Raw genomic sequence first — 22,116 nt, 5'->3', positions numbered from 1 at the left:
AAAATGAATGTTGAAATCTTGCTGCCATAAATAAGTAAACAACACGGTGTGAACTTCCTTATGGGCTGTTCATGGAAAAATGAGAAATCAAGCAATATTTTATTAAAACTGTTATAGAAATGTTAGCTGTAGCAGACCGACCACCTTTGACGAGCAACAAAGGTACAAGGAAGACCGACCTCTCCGTTTAACATATCACTTCATTGATCCTGTAATTTTAGATGCAACGATGTTCACAGGACTAAAACTTGTACCAAATTATCTTCTAATGAATCAATAAAGAAGGATTTGGTCTCCTTGTTCTCTTATTTTGACTTACAAATAATCTGGAATAAGGCCAACTAGCTTTTCCTTGAGAAAGAATAATGCCACTCAACTGAGCGAGAGTTGAATTGAATTGATGATATGAATGAAATAAGATTACAAATTACATGAAAGATCGCATCCTAGGCCTAGTTAGAGACTGCCCTCCATCGACAAATATAGGCGTTCCAGTCATGTACCGTGAACCATCACTGATTAAATAGACGACGGTCGAGGCCAGATCATTTTCGACATCCATCCATCTCTGCAATGGCACTGTGTCCTTCACTAACTTCTCTGCCCTCTCCTTCCCCACTGCTAACGGATATTCATCTTGCAAGTGCAAACCGCGGACAATAGCATTAACCCTGATCTTGTATTTTCCAAGCTCCAGTGCTGCTGTCTGAGAAAAGCAATTCGAGATGTTCAGTTAAAACAGAGCATGTGCTTTTGCTAGAATTTTGACCAATTTCTCCATAGTCCTCTTTAAACAATGAGTATTCTTTGAACTCTAACTATCAGTTTTAGTGGCAGATGTCTAAATCAGAAACCATTTCATTGGCTTCCATTTGCCCTGTCTAATTCAAGCTACTCAAGATGCATTCCCTTCAACCACTCTACAATTATGACCATTATCTTATGACTATTTTGCATGCAATAAAAATAAGTTTGTATGGCTAACAACGAATTATCTGATATCATAAAACTTAATTAGACGGATATGATCTTGTTGAATAGTCGGAATAAAATATTTCGCAGAAGACACATGAAGATAAGAAAGCACAGAAATTAGGACTACAACCTTAGCTGCATTCTGGTCGATAAGGTAACCAGAATGAAGCTAAGGCACAATACTACACATCAGAAACAAGTAGCATTTACACAAAAACACTACCTCAAATGGCCTTTGAATCGATGCACAAAAATGAGAGGGCAAAAGTAATATACACTGAATTGAAGTAAGATCCAGAGAATGTACCTACCCTAACTAACTGCTGCACACCTGCTGAACATGCACCATAGGCAGCGGCTCCTGGATAAAGTCCTCTCCCAGCCCCTATTATTGTCGTCAAGAATACGATGGAACCTCCTCCATTGTTGGCTCGCATTCTTCTGCCAACTGACTTTAAAAGAAACCACGACGCCATGAAATTGATTCTCACTAATTTTCTGAACTCTTCCTCAGCTAATTCTAGCGGATCTTGCATCTTTCCTGTTCCATGTATTCAGATACGTTAAATTTCCCTATTTCAGATAACCAGACTGACTAAGCTTTCTTGAACGTTAGCATGTGAAGTTGGTTCTAAACAAAAGGTCCCTCAAGATTTTCAGATACAACCCAAATGACATATCAGAAAGGCAGTATTTGGTCAATCGAAAATTATTAGACCATAGTTTAATCTTTTCTCAAGCAGCAAACATTTTATAACCAGCCACTTATAATAGATAAAAAAATTGGTGAATCAATTACCAGTGTCTAATTGGATATCCAATGGTTTCCAGATTAAATGTATACCATCTGCATCATTTTCAAGCCTTCTCTGAAGTAAAGATGGCAATTTCGGTCTAACTTTAGGGGTCTGACCCTCTCCGACCTTAATAGAAAGAGGATTCTTTAATAAAAACGAAAAAGAGGTTTGGGACAAGGATAAAAAAAATCTCCGCAATTGAGGACGAGAATACATGTGTCCCCTCCTAGTTCCACCTTTTCCCTATTCTGCCTCCGTTTTCGTCTCTTTATATAAATATATTTACTTAAAATACTAATATATCTTTATAGTTTTAGATTATTTATGTTTTTCAAATTTATTTAGGTTTTTGTTGTGCATATTAAAGTGGTTAATATATTATATTTATGATATTTGAAATAGTGGGTTAGTTTTAATTTTAATTAATTTTATTATTTAATATATTTATATTGTGTTTAGAGGGTATAAGAAAGAGATTTTTTCTTATAAATATAGAAAATGGATTTTTCCCTGCAAGAATTGAGAGAAGATTTTTTTTTTTTTGTGAGGAGGGGATGGAAAATCATTTTCATTTCCGTAACGGGGACGGGGATTGATATCTCCTACGAGGACGAGGACGGGGACGAGGATTGAAATCTCCTTCCCACCCCTTCCCATTGTCATCCCTACTTTGAAGTCTTGTAGTCTAGTTTGTTGTGTATATCCATCACTCAACTCATTGTCATTTTGACACAAATGTCTCATTGTGACTCAAAAAAGGGAAAAGAACAATTTATCATCCAAATTTTAGCCCAGTCTCATAATCACACCTATGACAGATGAAAAACTCAAATACCTACTCATAAGCTAACTGTTGTCTAAATTTTTAATTAGAGACATAGGTAAAATCGTTATTTTATCTATAAACTTTAAAACTTTGAAATTTTTATCATTTCCTCCTCTAAGTTTTAAAAGCTAATACTTCAACCCATCCTCAAAGTTTGAAAAGTTTAGATTTCACCTCTAAGGTTTGCTTCCTTCTCCAACCACCATCATTCCAACCAATAGTCGGCGCTTTCCACAGATCTTTCATCTCCAACTATGAAGGATGATCTAGACAATGAAACGTCATCTAGATCTAGAAGAAGAGACAAAAGATGATGCTTCATCATCGTTCTTCGTGTCATCCGGACGCAACGACAAAGCGTCATCCTTTATCTTCTAGGTGACACAACGAAGGACGACACTTCGTCTTCACTTCTGGATGAAGCACCGTCCTTCATCTCTTCTTCTAGATTTGGATGATGTTTTATTGTCTAGATTTGGGTGACGAAGGGTCGTCCTTCGTCTTCCTTTGTAGTCAAATATGAAAGATCGATGGAAAGCGTCGACTGTCGGTCCGAATGATGGTGGCTGAAGAAGGAAGCAAACCCTAGGGGTAAAATCTAAACTTTTTAAACTTTAAGGACAAGATGAAGTGTTCATTTTTAAAACCTAAAGAGGAAAAATGATAAAAATTTCAAAGTTTTAAGGTTTATAAATAAAATAACAATTTTACCCCTGTTGTTAACTGAAATTTGAACGGTAATTAATCTATGGGTGGGTGTTTAGATTTTTCAACTGTTGTGGGTAAGATGTTGAGATTATGTTAAAATTTGGATGGAAAATGTCCTTTTCCCCTAAAAAAAAGAATCTTCCAACTTTTGGTAAATGATCCGCTACTCCTTTTGGGGGAGCTGTCAGCATTGCTTCTTTTAGGTCCTATTTAGGTCCTTATCAACCACACAATAAACATACCTTCATACGCATAGCAATGCACCAAAGCATCCAAATTGTCCAAAATTCGAGAAGCCTTATCTACCGCCTCATCAAAAGCTGCTTCGTCCTCACATTCTATATCTACTCCAACCACTTCAACTGCTTCAGCAATCTTCACAATACTTTTTATCTTCTCCGCAACACTTTGAAGGCGCTTCTCGTTCCCCATCAAAACCAATCTTCAAGGACAAAAAAAACAATCAATCATTAAAATTGTATTTGAGAAAAGAAGCCTGAAACAAAATTAAAATATGGGATTGTCTTTATAGAATTCTTGGATTCATCACCCAAAAACTTCGAAAACAAGAGCAAATTAACAGAAGAGAAAATAATGAAGATAGGATCAGAAAAACAACCTGCATCCCCGTTTGGCTAAATGGAAAGCAATGTTTTGGGAAATCTCGTCTCCGTCAGAGGTAAGCAACACTTTCTTCACAGGATTTTCCATTCTTAAAACCTGCAACAACATGTTAAATTAACATCCTATCAACACCAACACCAATCAATCAACCAAATCCAGAAGATAAACCAAGAACAAAAAGAAAAGGAGAAAACAGAGAGAGAGAGACACTGAACCTGTGAGAAGGAAAAAGTGATCCACTGTTCAATAAACTGAAACGAGAATCTTCAAAAAAATGGACAAGTAGTCATCGATTTACAGTTAGGCTGGGCGAAAGACGAGTTTCACTCAACAAGTATTTATTTGTTTTAATCCAACTCGGAAGGAGGAGGAGTGGTTGTAAACTAACTAACGTGGAATAATCAGGCTGTCCACAACACACAGATGCTTGGTAAGAAAGCCACGTTGCATAATATGATTGGGCAAATGTGTATGATTAAATTATATTGCTTACTAAACTCCTGGAAATTTCTTTTAAAGCTCGTGGAAATTGCATTGCTTAGAATGATATATGATTTAAATGACCCAACAACCGAATTCAACGCTTTCAGATGCAACGAAATCGATAGACTTCATTGTGGAGACTCGAACTCTTTTGCGTTCAAATTACTCCAGTAATCAGCATGAAATTGAAAATTTCAAAGAACTTTCGTGCAATAATTTAAAGAAAAGCCTTCTAATTAGGTCAAGAAATTAATGAAAGTCTAAAGCTAAAAACGATGAAGAAAATCTTTTGGTTTATTAATTCATTTTTATTTCTTACCATTATTATAAGCATAGCTATTAGTATTTTACAATTCATAATATATATTTTATGATATAGATAAACAAATAATATATATCTTAAGATGTATTAAATTAATATAATACAATAAATGTATCGTATAATACGATATGACATGGATCGATAAAAATATAGTATTACTGTATATAAGAAATTTTAAATTTTCAAAGGTGTTTATGATAATTTTCAAAATAATAACATGTCAATTATATTTTTTTATTATTTTATTATATTATTTTTTAAAATACATATTCTATTATATGATACGAAACATAATATAAAAAAATTAGTTTTTAATACACGATATAAATATTTAGCCATCAACTCTTACTGTTAGAAAAATTCATTAATAATAAGGATATAATCGTTATTTAATTAGTAATGTTTAAAAAAAAAATTATTCCCTTTCTCAACTTAGTTTTGAACGTTGACAATTTTCTCTAACTTAGTTTTTAAAAGTTATATTTTCTTCCCTGTTAGAATTAACTTAAAAAGACAACACATTTTTCAACCATCTTTTTTCTCTATCTTCGATTGTTTTCTTTGCTTGAGATTGGCAACTTCGATGCTCTCTATCACTCTTAATGATGTCATCAAGTTTAACCAGTAAATCCAACACTTTGGTTAGTTTGACGTTGTTGGCCATGACTTTGTTGGAAAAATGTTGGATCTTAGAAGTGCACGAAAAAGAGCGGGAGAGATAGAGATGTTTGACAATGTCGATGAAGGCAGGTGGAACGCCATGTTTAGATTATGTTTGGTTATCGTCAACATCAACGAGGATTTTCGGGAGTGATAAAAAGCATTGGAGAAAGAAGGTTGTCAGTCTTAGACAGAGAAAGCGGTCGAAGACAGAGAAAGGTTATTGGAAAATGTGTTGCCTTTTTAAGTTAACCCTAGTAGAGGAAAAATACAACTTTTCAAAACTAAGTTGGAGGACAATTGTCAATTTTCAAAACTAAGTTAGGAAATGGAATAAAAATTTATTTTTTTTAAATATTACTGGCTAAATGGCAATTATACTCTTATTACTAATAGATTTTTTTTAACAGTAATAATTGATAAATAGATATTTAGATTTTTAAAAATTAACAGGTGAAACTGTGTCAATTGACTAAACCTTAGATGGAAATAAATTTTCGGCTTATTGTTAATGAGTTTTTTTGCTTTAAACAATCAAAACATGGGTCTAATTCCTAAAAGCCAAAAGACTTATTCCTACCCAAGGTTTGGTCCACTCCTAAACTCTTACCTGTTAAGTTTAAAAAAACTCAAATATCCACATTTCGTTAAAATTATCTATTAGGGTTAAAAATAAAACTGTTATTCATAAAACATATTAAGAAACTCAAATTTTATCACATTTTCCCATTTCATTTAAAAAACTAATAATTTCTCTTATCTAAAGTTTGAAAAGTTACCTTTCTCCCGTAAAGTTTTTTTCTCTTCTCCGACAACCATCTCCATTTCGACCGACAATCGACTTTCCCATCATCTTCCTATCTCGTGATCTTTTGACATTGGCAACCATTTTCATCGAACGAAGACGATTGGTCTTCTTTCACCTATTGATTGGCATCTTTTGATAATTTCAATGGGTTTTGAGTTATCTTTTAAAGTCAATCTAGGGCAAATGAAGATGAATCATCTTTATTAGACAAAAAAGACTATTAACACAGAAAGATTGACAGTAGAGGAAGATAGTGGGAAAGTCGGCCATCGGGCTTAACAAAGATGGTCATTAGAGAAGGGGAAAAAACCCAAAAGAGGAAAGATAACTTTTTAAACTTTGGATAGGGAAAATTGTTAGTTTTTTAAACTAAGGTGAAGAAATGTGATAAAATTTTAGTTTTTTTTTATATAATAACTTTACTTTTAATCCTAATAGAAAATTTTAATAGAATTGTGCATACTTTGGTTTTTTAAATTTAGCAAATAGGAGTTTGAAAATAAACCAAACCTAGGTGTTAATAAGTCCTTTGGCCTCTTAGGAACAGGCCAAAGGACTTATTCCTACCCAAAATTTACTTTTTTCCCAAATTTCTACTTGTTAATTTTCAAAAACTCAAACATTTACTTTTTTATTAAATTTTGTTATTACTGTTAAAGATAAAATCGTTATTTTGATGTTTTATTTAAAGAAAAAATAATTCATCCCCATTTCCCATTTTAGTTTTGAAAACTAATAATTTCCCTATTAACCTAATTTTTAAAAGTTACATTTTCACCCCACCATCTAGGTTCCTAAAAGTTCAAAACAACCACGCCTCAAAGTTTAAAACATTGCACTTACACCCCTAAAAATCCATTCCCTCTTTTCAGTGACCGTTCTTCCTAGTGATTTGCTACGGCACGTCATCAACCCCACAAATGACACTTTCTCTCTCTCTCTAATGGTTTCCTAATGCAAAAAGCATTAAAAAATCTAATCAAAATGATTGAATTTTTTGCACGGATTTGTGCAAAAAACACAAATCCGTGTGATGATCTATGCATCAGTTGACACACAGATCAGTCAAAAGACATCACATGAAAGATGTCCACGTTTGTGCGACATCACTTGACCGATCTATGCATCAATCGATGCACAGATCTATATGACAAATTTAGCCATTTTGATTGAATTTTCAATGATTTTCACATCACAAAACCATAGGAGAAAGAGAAAGACAGGAGATGTCACTATAGTGAATGGCCGAAAAGAAAGTATGAATTTTTTATGGTATAAATATAATGTTTTAAATTTTAATAGAAATGGTTATTAACTCTAAAATATAAAATCCTAAGAACTCTAGATAGTAGAGGTGAAAATATAATTATTTAAAATTAAGTTAGGAAAGAAATTGTTATTTTTTAAAATTAAAAGAAGAAATAAAGATAAATTATTTTTTAAAATAATAATTTTATTTTTAACAATAATAATAAAACTTAATATATAGATGCATCTTTGAATTTTTAAAAATTATTGGATGAAAATTTTAAAAAAAAAATTACACCCTTGGTGAGAACGAGTCCCTTGGCTTTCGTAATAATCTGAATCCTTTACCTACCCAGTGATAACACTATTGGACTCAACAAACACCAAAAGTCACGTGACACCGACCCTGACATGACATGACGTGGCAAAAGTTTGGATTCTCCTCAAGTGAATTTGCCTAACACTAACACCCAGACCAAACAAATTTCTCTACCCTTCTATCATGGTGAGTTCAAGCTTGGCGCTCTCGTCTCTGCTTCAGTGGACGAATTTTGAATTATCGCGCTCCATTTCAAACGAATCACGCTTCAGGTGCTCATTTTAGATGATTAGTTGCAATTATCATCTTCTCTACTTGCGTAACCAATTGATGATTTGTTAAATTTTTTAGTTGATTTCTATTAATTTACTTTTTTATAGATTTCATTTTCGAAGAACTCGGGCTGTTGGAGTCTCCTGTCATTATTCTTGCCTTGAAGTGAGTTTATTTTGTAATTATTTGTTTCATTTTTTTTTTTCTTGTTTTCGAGAATTGCTGTGAATTTACCATATAGTTCATAGATTTTTGTAATTAAATTATGAATAATTCAATTAAACGGATTATTGAGACTACATTTGGATTATGTCATGTGATGCTAATTACAGTAATTTGCTGATTAAGATATACGATGCTGGTTATTGATTTGCTAGTAATAATGGTGACTTATGATTTTATAGTGATTGTCTGATTGTTTTGTTGGCGGGCATTATTGTCTAATTGTTTTGTTGGCGTGCATTTATCTTGTATGCTACTTTTCTTTTTTGTTCCTTGCATTGCAGTTATTGTATTTTGCAAATTAGCTGGATCTCAACGGTACCATGTAGGTAGAAGGAAAATGGAATTTTTGGATTCCAGTATTGCAGGAATTTTTGTGTACTCTATTGTATGGAATATGCTTTAATTTGTATGAATGTGTATTTAGAGCTTGTGCTTACTATAGTTAAAATGGTTGAAGTTACTGAAACAAAATTATCTATTATTCTAAGGTTAAGGACGTTTGCTATCGACCCCCAGGGACCCAGCTCAACATCTTAAACAGAGTTAGTTTCTCCCTTCGAGAGAAAAGGTAAATGTTTGTGCTAGGACTTCATTATTAACAATTCAAAATATCCATGTGAATTTTGTTCTTTATTTAATTACTCCTATTTAGTGGTTACATTTGAATAGATTATCATGTCTAAAGACTATACTGATAGAGCTTATCAGTTGGTTTTTGTTAGAGCAAATGTTTATTGATGTGATTCCAAGTTGGAATGAAATGAGTTCAAGGTGAATAAGTTGCTGTTTTATAAATGTGAGGGTAAAGTGTCTGTGATTGATTTTGACATGATGAAAAAAGATAAACTATTCTTAGAAAAATGTTGTGTGACCAAGAACAATCTAAGGCTTAAAAGAAAACCACCAAGGACAAAAACCACCACCAACCTCTGGTCAAGAGAGAAAGGACAAAGGAAGAATCAAGTTTTCAAAGAAAACATCTCCCATAATATCATTCATCAAGTCTTAAGTGTTACAATGAAAATTAGACCCTTTATATAGGTCTCAACAAGTAATAAAATATTGCAAATTTTGAATTTAAAATATATTTAAGACTTGTTCTAAGATTTTGGAACTTTCCCAAAAAGATAAGAGACAAGGAGCCACCTAAGTTGACAATGTTGTCTTTGCCAAAAATGTGATGACTTGAGTTCCTGTCTCCTCCATTAACGTTCTTGACCCGTCTTCTCTGTCTCCTCCATTAATGCTCTTTTTGCTTATTTGACTTGATTTTCCACTCCTCAAAATGAGATAATCAACAATAAACAAAATGCAAATATGCTTAAAACATAAAATTACATGAATTACCGTTGGGCTTGGTTCCGTTACTTAATTTGGGTTATTCTTGACCTAGTGAGGATGTTACACCTAATGGAGTAGCTTGGGCCTAAGGATAAATGTTGGCTGAATAAGTTGAGCTTGACTTGTTATTTGAATTGTTCATGGGCTGCTCCATATCATTTATGTAATCTACAAGAAAGGGAAAGTAGGGTAGTTGGCTGTTATGATAAAGTGGGGTAGTTATGCAATTATAACAAGGTGGAGGAGTGTAGATTAAGGGAGGAGAAAAAGTAGGGAAAGTGTGGCAATTATATAGTTATGACAAAGTGGAAGAGTAGGGATTAAGGGAGGAGAAAAAGTAGTGAACATGGAAACATGTGGGAGCAATTATGAAATGAGCAAGTATAAAAGGAGGTAATTGCAGAAGGGAGGGGAAGGAAGAAAATTAGGGTTTTTGGGCAGCCTTGGGGCTGATTTGGGAGGTTTGCGGTGCCTCAAATGATCAGAATTAGGAGGCCTTGACTCCTCAAATTGTTGATTTATCATTGTAAATATCTTTTACCAATAAAATCAGACTTATTTTACTCATTTTCTTCAATATTGTGTTGTATTTGAGTGAAAGTGGTTGGATTCCTAACAGCTTTCTATAAAATACTGCTTTTATATGTAAATTTGACAATTTTAATGATCTACTAATGTCTTGGATTAAATTGTTTGGATGTTTTGTGACACGTTTTCATAAGATGTTGAAACACCTTGTCTCGTCTCGTTTTCGTATTCTTAAGCACACTATTGTTGTATGGGAAAGCTTACCCCTCGAAGAATGGTGCCACAGATAGCGTCTAACCACCAAATAGCAAATATCCAACCAAGCAGCTAGCTACATGACACGTCACCAAGACAAATTTTGCCCAATGCATATATGAGCAAATTCCAATTAGGCAACAGGTATAACAAATCTGTCTCAGGTAGAAAGAAGGCTTGAAGGTTCAAATAAGGCCATGCATCCCTTATTGAATGAGGTGCATAAGTTACCACTAGAACACATATTGAGGAAAAATCGTCACCATGATGGTTTGGCGATCTACATCACATTAAATACATAATGACAACACTATGCCCAACTTTTCCAATTGCACTTGCATCATTCATGCCAACAAAGTTCTAAATCTCCTATGTCTCAACAATTACAACAATGTCCTTCCTTCCTTACTCTGTAAGTGGACGACTGTACAGTGAAATGGGGATGGTCAATTTCTATTTAGCGAATTATAGAAGAAAGAGGTGGCCTCTTCAAATACCTCCTAGAGAAAAGCCCATCTTTTTCACTGGCCATGCTAGTTAGTAAGGATTTTGATTTGATGCTTTGTTAATCACTAAGAATATCTCAGAATTCTCTTTTTCAAGCTTAAAAAAAATTCTCTGAGTTGGATCTAGAATTCCTCTGAAGATCAATGAGACTCATTTAACCACCAATCACAAGAACATTCTTTGTAATTGTTTCCTGTGAACACATTGTCAAAAAGAGTAATAAGATAACATTGAACGTTGGTCTTGCCTAGGCAACCAAACCGCTTTAAAATTTTCGTTGTGTCATTGTTCCATCGTTTTCTATCACACGTACAACTATTCCCACCACGTTTCTATGTAAAATCTCCAGATAATTATGTCATTGCCTTGGTTCAATTTCCTGCACCAACAACTATGCTAGTGGCAGAATCTTCAATATCTATCAGATGGTTGCTTCCTGTTCATGGACTAAAATATATCGTGTCATTTGCTGCAGTTTTGGCTTAATTTTTGGTAAAAGTGGAAGTGGAAAAACTACTCTATTGCAGGTTTGCCCTTTCCTTTATGTTTTTTAGAAGTTCTTACTGTTCAATTTGTTGAACCCTTATTTTTCTATATTTATGATTGTCCTTTCCTTTCCCTCTCAGCTTCTTGCTGGACTAAGCAAGCCAACATCGGGTTCCATTTATATTCAAAAATATGGAAATGATGGCAGACCAAATGAGTCTTCTGAACCTTTGCTTGCTGAAAGAGTAGGCATTGTGTTTCAGTTTCCAGAGAGGTACTGAAACCAACTGAACATTGTCTCCTTCGTGTTTCTTATTATAAGTCTGGGGTCCTAGATGTTGCAAACTTGTACTTTTTAAAGCTTGTTCTATCTACTAAATCTAATTTATATTTAGTATCTTTTGTCATTCTGTGATCTGTGTTTAGTTTGTTTATCTTTCACCGTCTTCTTTCTCAATTCTCAACAATGTTCCTAATTCTACTTTGTATTGTTAAATTTTAAGAAAATAAATTTTTGTTAGCTAGGTATTTTGTGGCAGATAATGTGCTTGATGAAGTTATATTTGGGTGGCCAAGACAAAGTGGTGGTCTTCAAATGAAGGAGTACCTTGCTCTGAATCTCCAAAGAGCTATTAATTGGGTATTATTCTTCTTTCATCCTCTTCCCCACCCAAACTCTTGCAGCTGTGTTTCTGTTTTATAGATATTGATTGTGCTATATGTGTTTGCCATTCTCTGTAATATATATTTAATTGATAAAACTAGGTTGGATTGGGTGGGATCTCTTTGGATAAGGATCCTCATTCTCTCAGTGGTGGCTATAAGCGTCGGCTTGCATTGGCAATTCAGTTAGTAAGACCCTATCAATTACCCTATCCTAAATTGATGCATGCTTACATATGCACACAAACTGAAGTTTCTTTTGGTTCATTTTGGAAATTATAATGGATCTCGATGAGATATTCTTTAATTTCATTGACACCCAATGCTTATATTTTACTGAAAATCCCTAAAATTATTTGAAGACTCCTTATAAGAGGGGTGTTTTAGTAAAGAATTACTGCAAACCCATTTGGCAGAGTGTTTTCTGTAATTTCTAAAAATATTGAGTGGCAATAAAATTTAATGGTTTTTGTGGGGGTCCAAATCTTTTATCTTTTCTTTTTTGGCCATGGTTTAAAAAAATTTTCTATCTGTTGCTATGCAATACTGTGGCATGATTTGGCTGCTAAATGTTGATTATTTTAATTCTCCAGGTACAAATCCCAGATTTATTAATATTGGATGAGCCTCTTGCTGGTCTGGGTATGAAAGCTCATTTGGTGCTACTGTTCTGCATTATTGTTCCTCTTTGTGTAAATATATAAATTAAGACTGCATTAGAAGTTAATCCAACAATTAAGCATGCATGAGACCTGTAATCTGCAGCTCTCTGTTACTAAACTGCTTTCGCATTGTGTCTTTGATCTTTGGTAGTTATGCCCTCTTCTTGCTCTTTTGGAAGGTCATAATTGAATATTGGATAAGATTGCTAGATCAATAGTTGGATGCCTGAGTTACTTGTTTCACATGTATTTGGAAAAGGAACTTGTTTAATTTTAGCTCTGGACTGCACATTTTAGAATTCAGTTTGGGTGGTGACTGTAGATGATTAGTTTTTTCTTTTAATCAAGGAATTTTGTACAATCAGTGCACTTTTCTCTATTCCATCAAGTGATATATTTCTCATCATTGCATGAGTATTGGTTTCATGATAAACCAGCTCATTTCTGGGGCATTCAAATTGTTTTTATAATTTTTGTTACAATATCTAATATTGGTGTTGTAAATGTTAATGATAAGAAAAACATAAATACTTGTTCGACCTACCTGATTCATTTAAATATTTCCTTTGTGTTGTTTATACAACCAGTATAGATGAGAGCTAAGGTTTCTTTACCTGTTCTTGGCATATATTTTCTTTTTATATTATGTATTTTTAAAATTTTACTTGCAAGATAATACTTGCTTATAAGCTAATTTTTCTCCATCTTTTGAGAACATTCATAATGGTAACTTACCCAAAAAAAAAAAATGACAACAGTAGAACAACAATTTTTTTGCTTACTGACAGCAGTTACTTAGTACTAATATTGTCCTATAATTGGTAATTTATAGTTTTTTCAGAGTTATGAATTTGTGATAGCTAATTAATGATTGCGCCTGTATTAAATTTCGATTTGCAGATGTTAACTTTTATTTGGCATTTCCAATTTTGCTTATTTGATCACTTATGTAATTGAGAAAAATAGACTGGAAGGCACGTGCAGATATTGTGAAGCTTCTGAAGCATTTGAAGAAAGAAGTAACTATACTTGTTGTTAGTCATGACCTCACGTAAGTTTTCATTTTTCAATTTTGTCTTCTGTCTTTTTTATAGGAACATATTATAGTTATCATCGGTATGTCACCATAGTATGGTAACTAATTCTACTGTCCATTAATGTTAGACATCATTTACTTGAGGGCATAGTAACATCACTTTAAAAGAAAGATGCAATTTCTTTATTAATAAATAGCAACTTATAATCGATGATCATGGGTATGATTGTTTGGGCACAATGTGTCATGTATGGCAATGAGCAAATCCTTCAATTCCAGACATTGGGAAACCTTTTCATATGCATGTCTTTGTTTATGTTCTGTGTATGCATATTTGTGTGTCTCCTTTCTTGAGTTCGATCTTTGTTTGGACAAATTTTAGTCAGTATATAATAAGAAAAGTATCATTGTAAACAGGTTTTGGCTTTAAGAAAAGGAACAAGGTATGAGAAATGGTAGAGATCAAGGAGCAAAACATTGCATCTCTGAATGACCCATTTCATACAAGTGTAACTATATTGCAAAATTACATCACCCAATATAACGTCATCAAAATTCAATGGACTATTTCAAATTCAATGAAAAGGGATCTGTTTTGTTTAGGTCTTAAGTTGACTATGTTGCTGATTGATGGGTTTCCTAGTGCAAGAAATTGATCCTAACCATAGATAAATGATATTCCGTGTATTTGCTTCAATTCATTTTTTCTATTGATAATATGCAAAAATTTGTACTTTTTAGTTATGTAGCTTTTGGTGTTTTCAATCAGAGAGTTGGCAACTCTTGTTGATCGATCTTGGAGGATGGACATGGGTGGAACTTTGAGGGAAGAGCCCCTACCATTGTAATTTGGAACCCAGCTCATTTTTACCTCATTAAGACATGATGCAGTGAGGTGGGACCCCGATCCTTCTATCTCTTATTCTTGAAACTTGAATTTGTTTATGAAAAAAAAAAAAAAAAAACATGACAGAAATTTGGATCCAACACTTAATGTCCAGATTCTTAAATATCAATTCTCTTTTGTTTCATTTCTCTGTGGAAGTTGGGATGAATGAATTAATGCTTGGACACTCAAGGCCAACAAATTCTAATTTCTTGGCAGGTACATTATGTTTATAATTTTAGCCTCCATATGAGAAGATTGAGTGCAGCTGATTCTAAGTGACTAAAGTGAAAATAGGTGTCAAGTATCCAGTTCAAATTTTAGATCTGCAAGAATTCAATTGACACTCACAAGCAATCAACTTCATTCTCTAGCAATTTAGAAGTTTACAAGAAACATGGTGCCAGACCTTTATTAACAAACTGAATAGTTAAGATGGATAACTCATTTTCTTCTCTTTCTCCAAAGTTCATCACTATTTTACTCGCAAATCATAAAGAACACATGATATTATTAAACACACAAACTTCTTACTCAGAAAGAACAGAAGCTAATAAGATTTTGCTTGAGCAGCATCACTACAGCTCCAACACCAAGTCTACAGGTGCAGCAGTTGAAGAGGGTCAGAATATGTATAAGTAAACTTAATTATCTGAGTTTTTTCTTTTTTTTTTAAGAGCCAGAGTGTGGTCAATAATGCAGTTGTCAAGCAGAACCATGCAGATAAATTATTACAATTATCTTAATGTTTAGACATTTAAAGGATCGATTTTCAATGAGGTGGAGGATTTCCTATTGGTATAGACATTCAGCCCCAACCCCCGAAAAAAATTTTTACATACTCTCATGATGTGATAGATAAGATATAATGAAGTTGGTAGTTATTGGTTCAGAAATTTACAGTCTACCGAAAACAAGGAACAAACATTCCATCTATTTTAACTTATGAATTGAACTTTTACTTGGGAGTATATATGTGAATGCTATTTTACTGGAAAAATTTTCTGCATCCTCAGTGGTAGATTTATTTCTATTTGGCTAAGTATATCTTGTTTCAATATAGTGTTGACTCTTGTTATCTCACTTGGAATTTCCTGTAACATATTGTCAATATTTTGGTTTCTTCATAATTTTGTTTTACATGAAATTCCTTGAACATTTTTTGTTAGTAATTGACATCTACATCTATGTATTCACGTATGTTGAATCTATGAATTACTACTGACATAATTAGTCACGTATATTTGTTAATTGAACTAAGATTAAACTTTGGTGTCTAATTTGGATATCGGTGAGTCGGTGACTAAAATAATTGTAAGTAAGTGAACAGTTTGTTGAGATTGAGTAGAGATGGTCATATTGCAGTCTATTCTAATAGTCTATGTACATAATGGTGTGGGTGAGGTCATGGGTTCTATCCTGCTCGGTATTGTGAGTGTTAACTGTCAAGTCAAGAAGATAATATTGAATATAATTGATACTTACAGTCTGCATCTGTTTTGATCCAGTGCTCTCTATATCCACTTGAAGCAATGCCTTTGAGGCCATATTGGGGCCATATTATGTTGGCCATGTAACCTTGCTTAGAAGTAGATCCCTGAGGAAATTTCTTGTTGCTTTTTTCTGAGTGCATCAGGCCTCCATTAACACAACTGCCATCACGGGGATTTCCGTTGATCTTTTTTGTGTGGGATTTAATGAACTCTTTTTCAGCTATAGAGTTTTCAGGATGAATTTTTCTGTGGAACATCTGTATGATCTACATGGAAGTGGAATAAAATATATTATCCAATTTATACTCCTTTGACTTACATGCCAAAAATGGAATTAAAACTTAAGTACAATTTACCCTATTTTCCATGTATCTATGATATGCAGTTGATAGATTAGGAATGATTACTGAAGTTTTTTGCTTTATGCTGGAACTTTCAGACGATCTAATGTGGCAATGTGTGCTTTAACAAATTGACAGACAGAAATGAAGACCTGTACACTTTAACATAGATTTTTCTCCACACCAGTTTGCATTATAGCTGACCTTGATCAGAATTTTTATGCATGCAGAAAATGGCAAAACACTACACCAATTTCTCAGTTTCAATATTTCTTTGGTTAAAATGCAAAAATCAGACATTCTGCTCTGGTTGAGTCTTTTTACAGTTTTCCGTGTGTTCCATATGTCTTGGTTTTTTGTTTGCAGAAGTGAAGCATTCAAGTTCAGCATGACCTAGTTATATGAACCTGACTTTTGATGGCAAGACAGGATAAAATAACGGTTCTGAGAAAATCAAGTGTCAGAAGGCAAACCTTATGGAGTTTCTTGTTGGTTGAAACAGCAGCAGTATCACCATTAGAAGGGGTAGAGCTTTTTAAAGTAGCATGAAGCTTTTTCAGCATCTTCTTAAAGAGATGTTTGACTGATTTATGTGTTTGCTTGGCCTGCATCTCCCCCTTATCACTTTTCTCTGTGGAAATCTCATCTGCTATCTTTGTCCTGTGAAACAGTTCTGCCAGTGATGCCTTTTCCTTCTTTACCTCAGTTGTTTCTGGAAGTTCAATTGAAGTTCCAAATAGATATCCTTGCAGTGGACATACCATGATCTTTCCATAATCTTCAGTACTGGCTCCTTCCATCAGCTTCTCACTAAGTGTAACAATGCTCACATAACTGTTTCTTCTTGATGATTCTTTACTCTGTTCTTCTTCAGCTTCAGTCTCAAGGAATTTCTCTAGTTTATCATTGATGAATTTCAAGTCATACTCTGTCACATCTGCTTGTTCCCCAGTTACGTTTTGCATAGATGTGGAAAATGTCGGTGTTGCAGGCTCACTGATCATTTTTTCTGAACCAAGAGTTCCTATGGACAGAAAGCCATCAAAGAGCTCAGAGATGACATCAGTTTCTCCATCAAAGTGTTCTTCAACTCCCTTAGCTTCAAGTTCAGAAATAGCGTTTTCTGACTCCTGTTTGGTCTGTTTTGTGGATTGAGATCCACATCTTGAGCTGAAGCTTGACTTTGAATGGTAGTCTTGGTCATCCAGCATTGACTGAGTTGAAAAGCAAGTGCAGTAGTTCCCTGAAATTAAAATTCAAGAAGAATTTATGATATCATCAACAATTATAAGGCAAGGAAGTTGCTATATGCTTGCTTGAGTGAGATGCATTGATTTTCATTTTGGGTGTCAAAATTGATAGTGTGGACCTGATCTAGTAGCCTCAACACACTCAGACTTGTAAGCATGGTAATGTAGTGTGTGATTGAATTGTACTGTAGCTTAGTGGTATTCTGAATGACTAATAAAATTAGACGGCCTCGATACTTGTGCTGAGATGCCTTTTTAAGGCTGTGTCTGTGGAGAGAGATCCCCTGGTCTCAATCAGTTTTAGTGGAAATGTTATTGGGCAAAATCTGAAGATATGACATGATGCTGGCCGCAACTATGTGGCTGAGGCCATCTGTCTTTGATAGCCTTAAGCCGCCCATTTTAACCTTTGAGTAGAGGTTTAAAATTTATCTGTTGCAAAATATTAGTAACTCTGGAAGACTTAATTTGTCTAGCTAAATAGAATTTCACGCTGAACTGCTGTGCGATATTAGACATCAAGCAGGCTACATTAATTATGTTAGCAAGTGTTTTACCCTAATTATGTGATGACGTTTTTGTAGCTTATGCATGCCAAGTGATTTTGTTGCAAGAAAGCAAATGTGTAGGTGGTTGGAATACCAATGGTGAAATCCTTGAACGGATCAATGCTATTTTGCCGTATTTTGTGGTGCATCCATCCCAGTACCTGCTATAATGATAGGTAAAGGTCAAGTTAAAGCATTTGCAAATTTTTGTTATTCTAAAAAATTGTAAAGTTCAGACTTACCTTCATTTTGATCTCACTTCCAAAGGCTTTATGTTAGAATGCTTTGATAGAGAGACACATGGAGAGGTAGACTTAGATACACGAGTGTTAGGGAACTTTAAAAGGAAATATTAGATTTGTAAAGGTAATGAGGATCTTCTCATCATGACCGCTAAGGGGAGTCACTTGTCACTAGAATAGGCTAGGATGGAGCCATGGAGGTGAATAGAGAGACAAGTAGAAAGATACAAAAGTCTAGTTGGCTGTTCTTGTCAAGATCAGATCATGTGGATATATTGGAGTAGTTTGAAGACCCACAAGCTGGTGGTGCTATGGTTTCCGTGCATATATATGATGTTTGGAGTAGGTTGCACGAGCAATAATATATAGATACAAATACCTCTTGTGTCAGTCATCAATCGGATGCTATTGTCTATCTGCATGCATTTAAACTCATTCGTTTGCAATGGAAACTTTATATTGTCCGAAATATGACACTTTAATCTGTATACTAGTTAAATTGTGTGAAATAATTTTATGTCAGATCATCCAACATTTACAGTTATATTACAAGGTATCCAGTGCAAGTGAAACGCCCACTGTGTATGGTAGGACAAAAATAAATATTTCTGATAATGTGTCAAGCGCAAGGATGGTTTTTAAACCATGAGGTATATCATTTCTAATGTATTCTAGGGAGATATGCTTAATGTTCTGAACTTTTTGGTTGATCTAGAGGTGATAGTGGATTGTGTCAGCATTGCCTACAAAATTTGGGCACAACCCAAAATTTTGGAGGTTGTGCTAAGGCCTACAAATAAAACAAGTTTTGTCGAGGCCTCATGGGAAAGCTTACGGTCAGCACGACACGACACAACACAATTTACAAAAATTTTAAAAAGTTACATTTTTGTAAACTGGCTTGCAAAAAGCCCATAAAGGCACAATTTTTTGTGCTAGCTACTTTAAGGTTTGATAGGTTAGCTAAACGCACCAAATTTTGTGTATTTGTGGGTTTTGGTACAACACAACTCATGGCACGTTAGGCCTTGCATTTTTAGCTCGGCACGGCTTGGTCACCATCACACCTCTAAGGGCGTCATGCTTTACATAAGATACTTTAAATGTAAATGATCATCTTTAGTATAATTATATTTAAGCCAAGTTGAGCCCAGACATAGGTTGGCTCAAATTCAATTTGAATCCATAATAACTAATTTAAATCGGTCAGATATGTCACTAGATGGTCACTAGCGGTATAAACAGTGTCACCAAAAGGGGATTTAAGTCGAATTATTGAGTTGAAGTTCTAGTTTGAATTGATTCAAATCGAGCTAAACCTTGATTCGGGTCCAGCCCTAATCTCTAGTAAATCAGTGCCAGTTTTTTGCCCCATCTAATAACTGGTGTGGATTGATCATACTATTGCAAGGCATATCTGACTTCATCTTCTGAAGTTACTTTATTTCTCCTTCATTTGAATTGTTCGTACATATTTGCTTTTTCAAAATTGATCGTCTTGGCTTGGAATTTTGGTTGTGTAACCACCCTTTCACTTAAGTTTTAATATCTCAGATTTTAACTGAAAGAGTTTTAGTGATATTTTTTTAGCACTTACGTGAACTGAGCTGAGATATTGATGTCTAAGATTTTCGTTTTCAATACCTTGATCTTCATGGCAAAGTCTGAACTTAGTAGTGAAACTTTTTTTGGTCTTTCATCTTGCTGTAATGATTTATGATTTATCACCCGGAGGAGTTGAGAAATTTATCCTATACCAAAATTTGTAAATGATATCTCATGTCATCTTGTGGCATTAAACTGAAAATATAGATGTCTAGTGCTTGAGTTTTTGTGCTTTTTAATTCAAGTTTAAGTTTCTGCACTTTTTCCTTAGTCATCAACTCATGAGACTATTTTCAGTTCCAGGAGTTTTTCTGTTTTGCCCTGTATTTATGCTATTAATGCTTCTTCATGATTTCTAATGTTACTTGATCAAACTGTACTCTTGTTGCAGGCATGACTAAGACATCTTTCAGCAGTTGAAGCTTGTCTTCTGAAGTGCCTTTCCTTGCTGTGTGGAATTCTTCGATAGAGCCTACTTAAATTGAGTTTCCAACCGTCTTTTATCAACATGTCCCACAAGCATCTATAGAAGTAGCATTAAGCTAAGGAAGAAGCTGTTGTAGGCCTAAAGACAAAAGCCACGCAAGCATATTCAGTTTGAAACACCTTTCAACAAGTGGGGTTTTGTTGTCGAAGCTCCACAGGTAAAGTGACTAACGTTTACAGTGTGGATATTGTTGGCTGTTTTTATATGGATCCATGGTAATTATCATGCCACATGTAATCAAATTCTAAGATCTTTGTTCCAATCTGTGTGTGGTAAGCATATTTTCCTGAACTTCTGTTCATTATTAAAGAAGGCAAATAATACATCAATTGACATTATTATTATACACTCACTAGGATGGTGAAACATGACATTTGATCTAAGTGACCCACGAGTTTTGGTAGCTAGTTCCTACCGTTTAGGACATGTGGATGTGAAAATCCCAATTGTAAAGTATGAGACTTCAATCTCATATTGAAAAATATGAATTTCTGATGTGAGGATCTCAATTGCAAGGTATAAGATTTGAATTTCACATTGAAAAGTATGGATTTCTGATATGAGGTTTATATGAATTTGGACGCTGCAATTTTAATAACTAATTTTTAGGTATAGTTCTCCTAAGGATTTTATCATTATCTTATTTGACATCTATGATTGGAAGTGATAATTCTGCTCAATAGACATTGATATAATACATATTTCCATGGAGGGCATGCAGGACCCATTGATGAACATGAGCACCAGGTGATAGCCACGGCTGCAGTTGCTTTCCTGCTGCCCAGTAACTTGCCATGGAATCCGGGTCAGCAAAAATTTCTATTGTTTTTATTTGAGCAAGTTCATTCCTTCATCCATTGCAATAATGATTAATGTGAGACAAGCTTTTTCCATAACAATATAGAGTAACTGTAGATTGTGAAGTAGGTGTTATAGGCATCCTTGTTTGAGCTAGCCAACGAGCAACTATAAAACACGGGAAATTATTGCCTCTTTAAGGAGTAAAGACAAGAGAATCACTTACACCCTTCTAAAATTTACACTAAGACAAACAGAAAAACCTGCAAATAAGTGAGTCATTGAGTTGGGTGTGTGGTGAGTCCATTGGTTGATTAGATGGTGAACATGTGAATTTCACGTGGAGACGTAGAAATCTAAGTGGCTTCCCATTTGTTTCTGGAGAGTGAAGAAAACAATTTACTTTCTTATTGTTTCCAGATGGGTTTAGGATAAAGTATATACAAGTTGATCATAAGGTGGCCCCATTTTGGGTACTGGTAAGATTTACCGTGATTTAATCAAGAAAATATTTATGAAGGGCTATGCCGACCATCTGTAATTTGTGAAGATGCAATTTTGATACCATGTTTCTTTGTTCTCGGTAATTGGGGATGCCTTTGAGGCCCAAGACTAGCCCATAACCTAAACGGGGACGTTTGCCCATATGAAAATATTATAACAAGTACAATTGAACATATTATTTATTAGAGATGATAATTTCTTTTTGAATAAAAAAAG

The 22,116-nt window shown here is 34.3% G+C and overlaps 3 protein-coding genes across 12 annotated transcripts; 1 reads left to right on the top strand and 2 right to left on the bottom strand.

Moving 5' to 3' along the window:
* Positions 1–232: 232 nt before the first annotated feature.
* Positions 233–4,301, bottom strand: LOC123222722 (3-oxoacyl-[acyl-carrier-protein] reductase FabG-like). Its single transcript, XM_044645653.1, has 5 exons — positions 4,146–4,301; positions 3,926–4,026; positions 3,549–3,748; positions 1,287–1,516; positions 233–706 (listed from the first exon to the last, which is right to left on the bottom strand). Exons 2-5 carry the CDS (start codon positions 4,015–4,017, stop codon positions 428–430), a joined length of 801 nt encoding a protein of 266 aa, XP_044501588.1. The 5' UTR covers positions 4,018–4,026; positions 4,146–4,301; the 3' UTR covers positions 233–427.
* Positions 4,302–7,865: 3,564 nt separating this feature from the next.
* Positions 7,866–22,087, top strand: LOC123223766 (ABC transporter I family member 11, chloroplastic). Of its 9 annotated transcripts, none has more exons than XR_006503858.1 (13): positions 7,877–8,042; positions 8,151–8,208; positions 8,757–8,836; positions 11,375–11,426; positions 11,526–11,659; positions 11,911–12,025; positions 12,151–12,237; positions 12,642–12,690; positions 13,677–13,761; positions 14,516–14,641; positions 16,891–16,991; positions 20,503–20,755; positions 21,320–22,087. XR_006503858.1 is itself a non-coding variant. In XM_044647124.1 (11 exons), the coding sequence occupies exons 1-10, from the start codon at positions 7,954–7,956 to the stop codon at positions 14,174–14,176; spliced, it is 762 nt and encodes a 253-aa protein (XP_044503059.1). In that variant the 5' UTR covers positions 7,871–7,953; the 3' UTR covers positions 14,177–14,189; positions 14,516–14,777. The 9 variants fall into 9 exon arrangements, 6 of the variants coding, with proteins under 6 accessions (XP_044503060.1, XP_044503059.1, XP_044503057.1 ...); XR_006503856.1 differs by having other exon boundaries at positions 16,833–16,991; XR_006503857.1 differs by lacking the exon at positions 16,891–16,991.
* LOC123223765 (protein LAZY 1-like) lies at positions 14,973–17,889 on the bottom strand. Of its 2 annotated transcripts, XM_044647119.1 has the most exons (3): positions 16,940–17,889; positions 16,118–16,391; positions 14,973–15,230 (listed from the first exon to the last, which is right to left on the bottom strand). In XM_044647119.1, the coding sequence occupies exons 1-3, from the start codon at positions 17,675–17,677 to the stop codon at positions 15,211–15,213; spliced, it is 1,032 nt and encodes a 343-aa protein (XP_044503054.1). In that variant the 5' UTR covers positions 17,678–17,889; the 3' UTR covers positions 14,973–15,210. The 2 variants fall into 2 exon arrangements, with proteins under 2 accessions (XP_044503054.1, XP_044503053.1); XM_044647118.1 differs by lacking the exon at positions 14,973–15,230 and having other exon boundaries at positions 15,694–16,391.
* Positions 22,088–22,116: the final 29 nt, after the last annotated feature.

Source organism: Mangifera indica, chromosome 8 (assembly GCF_011075055.1).
Source record: "Mangifera indica cultivar Alphonso chromosome 8, CATAS_Mindica_2.1, whole genome shotgun sequence".
In the NCBI taxonomy this organism is placed as follows: domain Eukaryota; kingdom Viridiplantae; phylum Streptophyta; class Magnoliopsida; order Sapindales; family Anacardiaceae; genus Mangifera; species Mangifera indica.
The sequence above is the reverse complement of the archived record's forward strand: the minus strand, read 5'-3'. Positions and strand labels throughout refer to the sequence as shown.

What these genes read in the sequence shown, in the direction of transcription:
- LOC123222722 (XM_044645653.1), bottom strand. Translation starts at nt 4,017, where the DNA reads ATGGAAAATCCTGTGAAGAAAGTGTTGCTTACCTCTGACGGAGACGAG. An exon ending in TTAGCCAAACGGGGATGCAG is followed by an intron (nt 3,749 to 3,925) that starts GTTGTTTTTCTG and finishes TTGTCCTTGAAG; the next exon opens with ATTGGTTTTGATGGGGAACG. An exon ending in GCATTGCTATGCGTATGAAG is followed by an intron (nt 1,517 to 3,548) that starts GTATGTTTATTG and finishes TACATGGAACAG; the next exon opens with GAAAGATGCAAGATCCGCTA.
- LOC123223766 (XM_044647122.1), top strand. Translation starts at nt 7,954, where the DNA reads ATGGTGAGTTCAAGCTTGGCGCTCTCGTCTCTGCTTCAGTGGACGAAT. An exon ending in GTCATTATTCTTGCCTTGAA is followed by an intron (nt 8,209 to 8,756) that starts GTGAGTTTATTT and finishes TATTATTCTAAG; the next exon opens with GTTAAGGACGTTTGCTATCG. An exon ending in TTGCATTGGCAATTCAGTTA is followed by an intron (nt 12,238 to 12,641) that starts GTAAGACCCTAT and finishes TTAATTCTCCAG; the next exon opens with GTACAAATCCCAGATTTATT.
- LOC123223765 (XM_044647118.1), bottom strand. Translation starts at nt 17,677, where the DNA reads ATGCTGGATGACCAAGACTACCATTCAAAGTCAAGCTTCAGCTCAAGA. An exon ending in CCAACAAGAAACTCCATAAG is followed by an intron (nt 16,392 to 16,939) that starts GTTTGCCTTCTG and finishes ACTTCCATGTAG; the next exon opens with ATCATACAGATGTTCCACAG.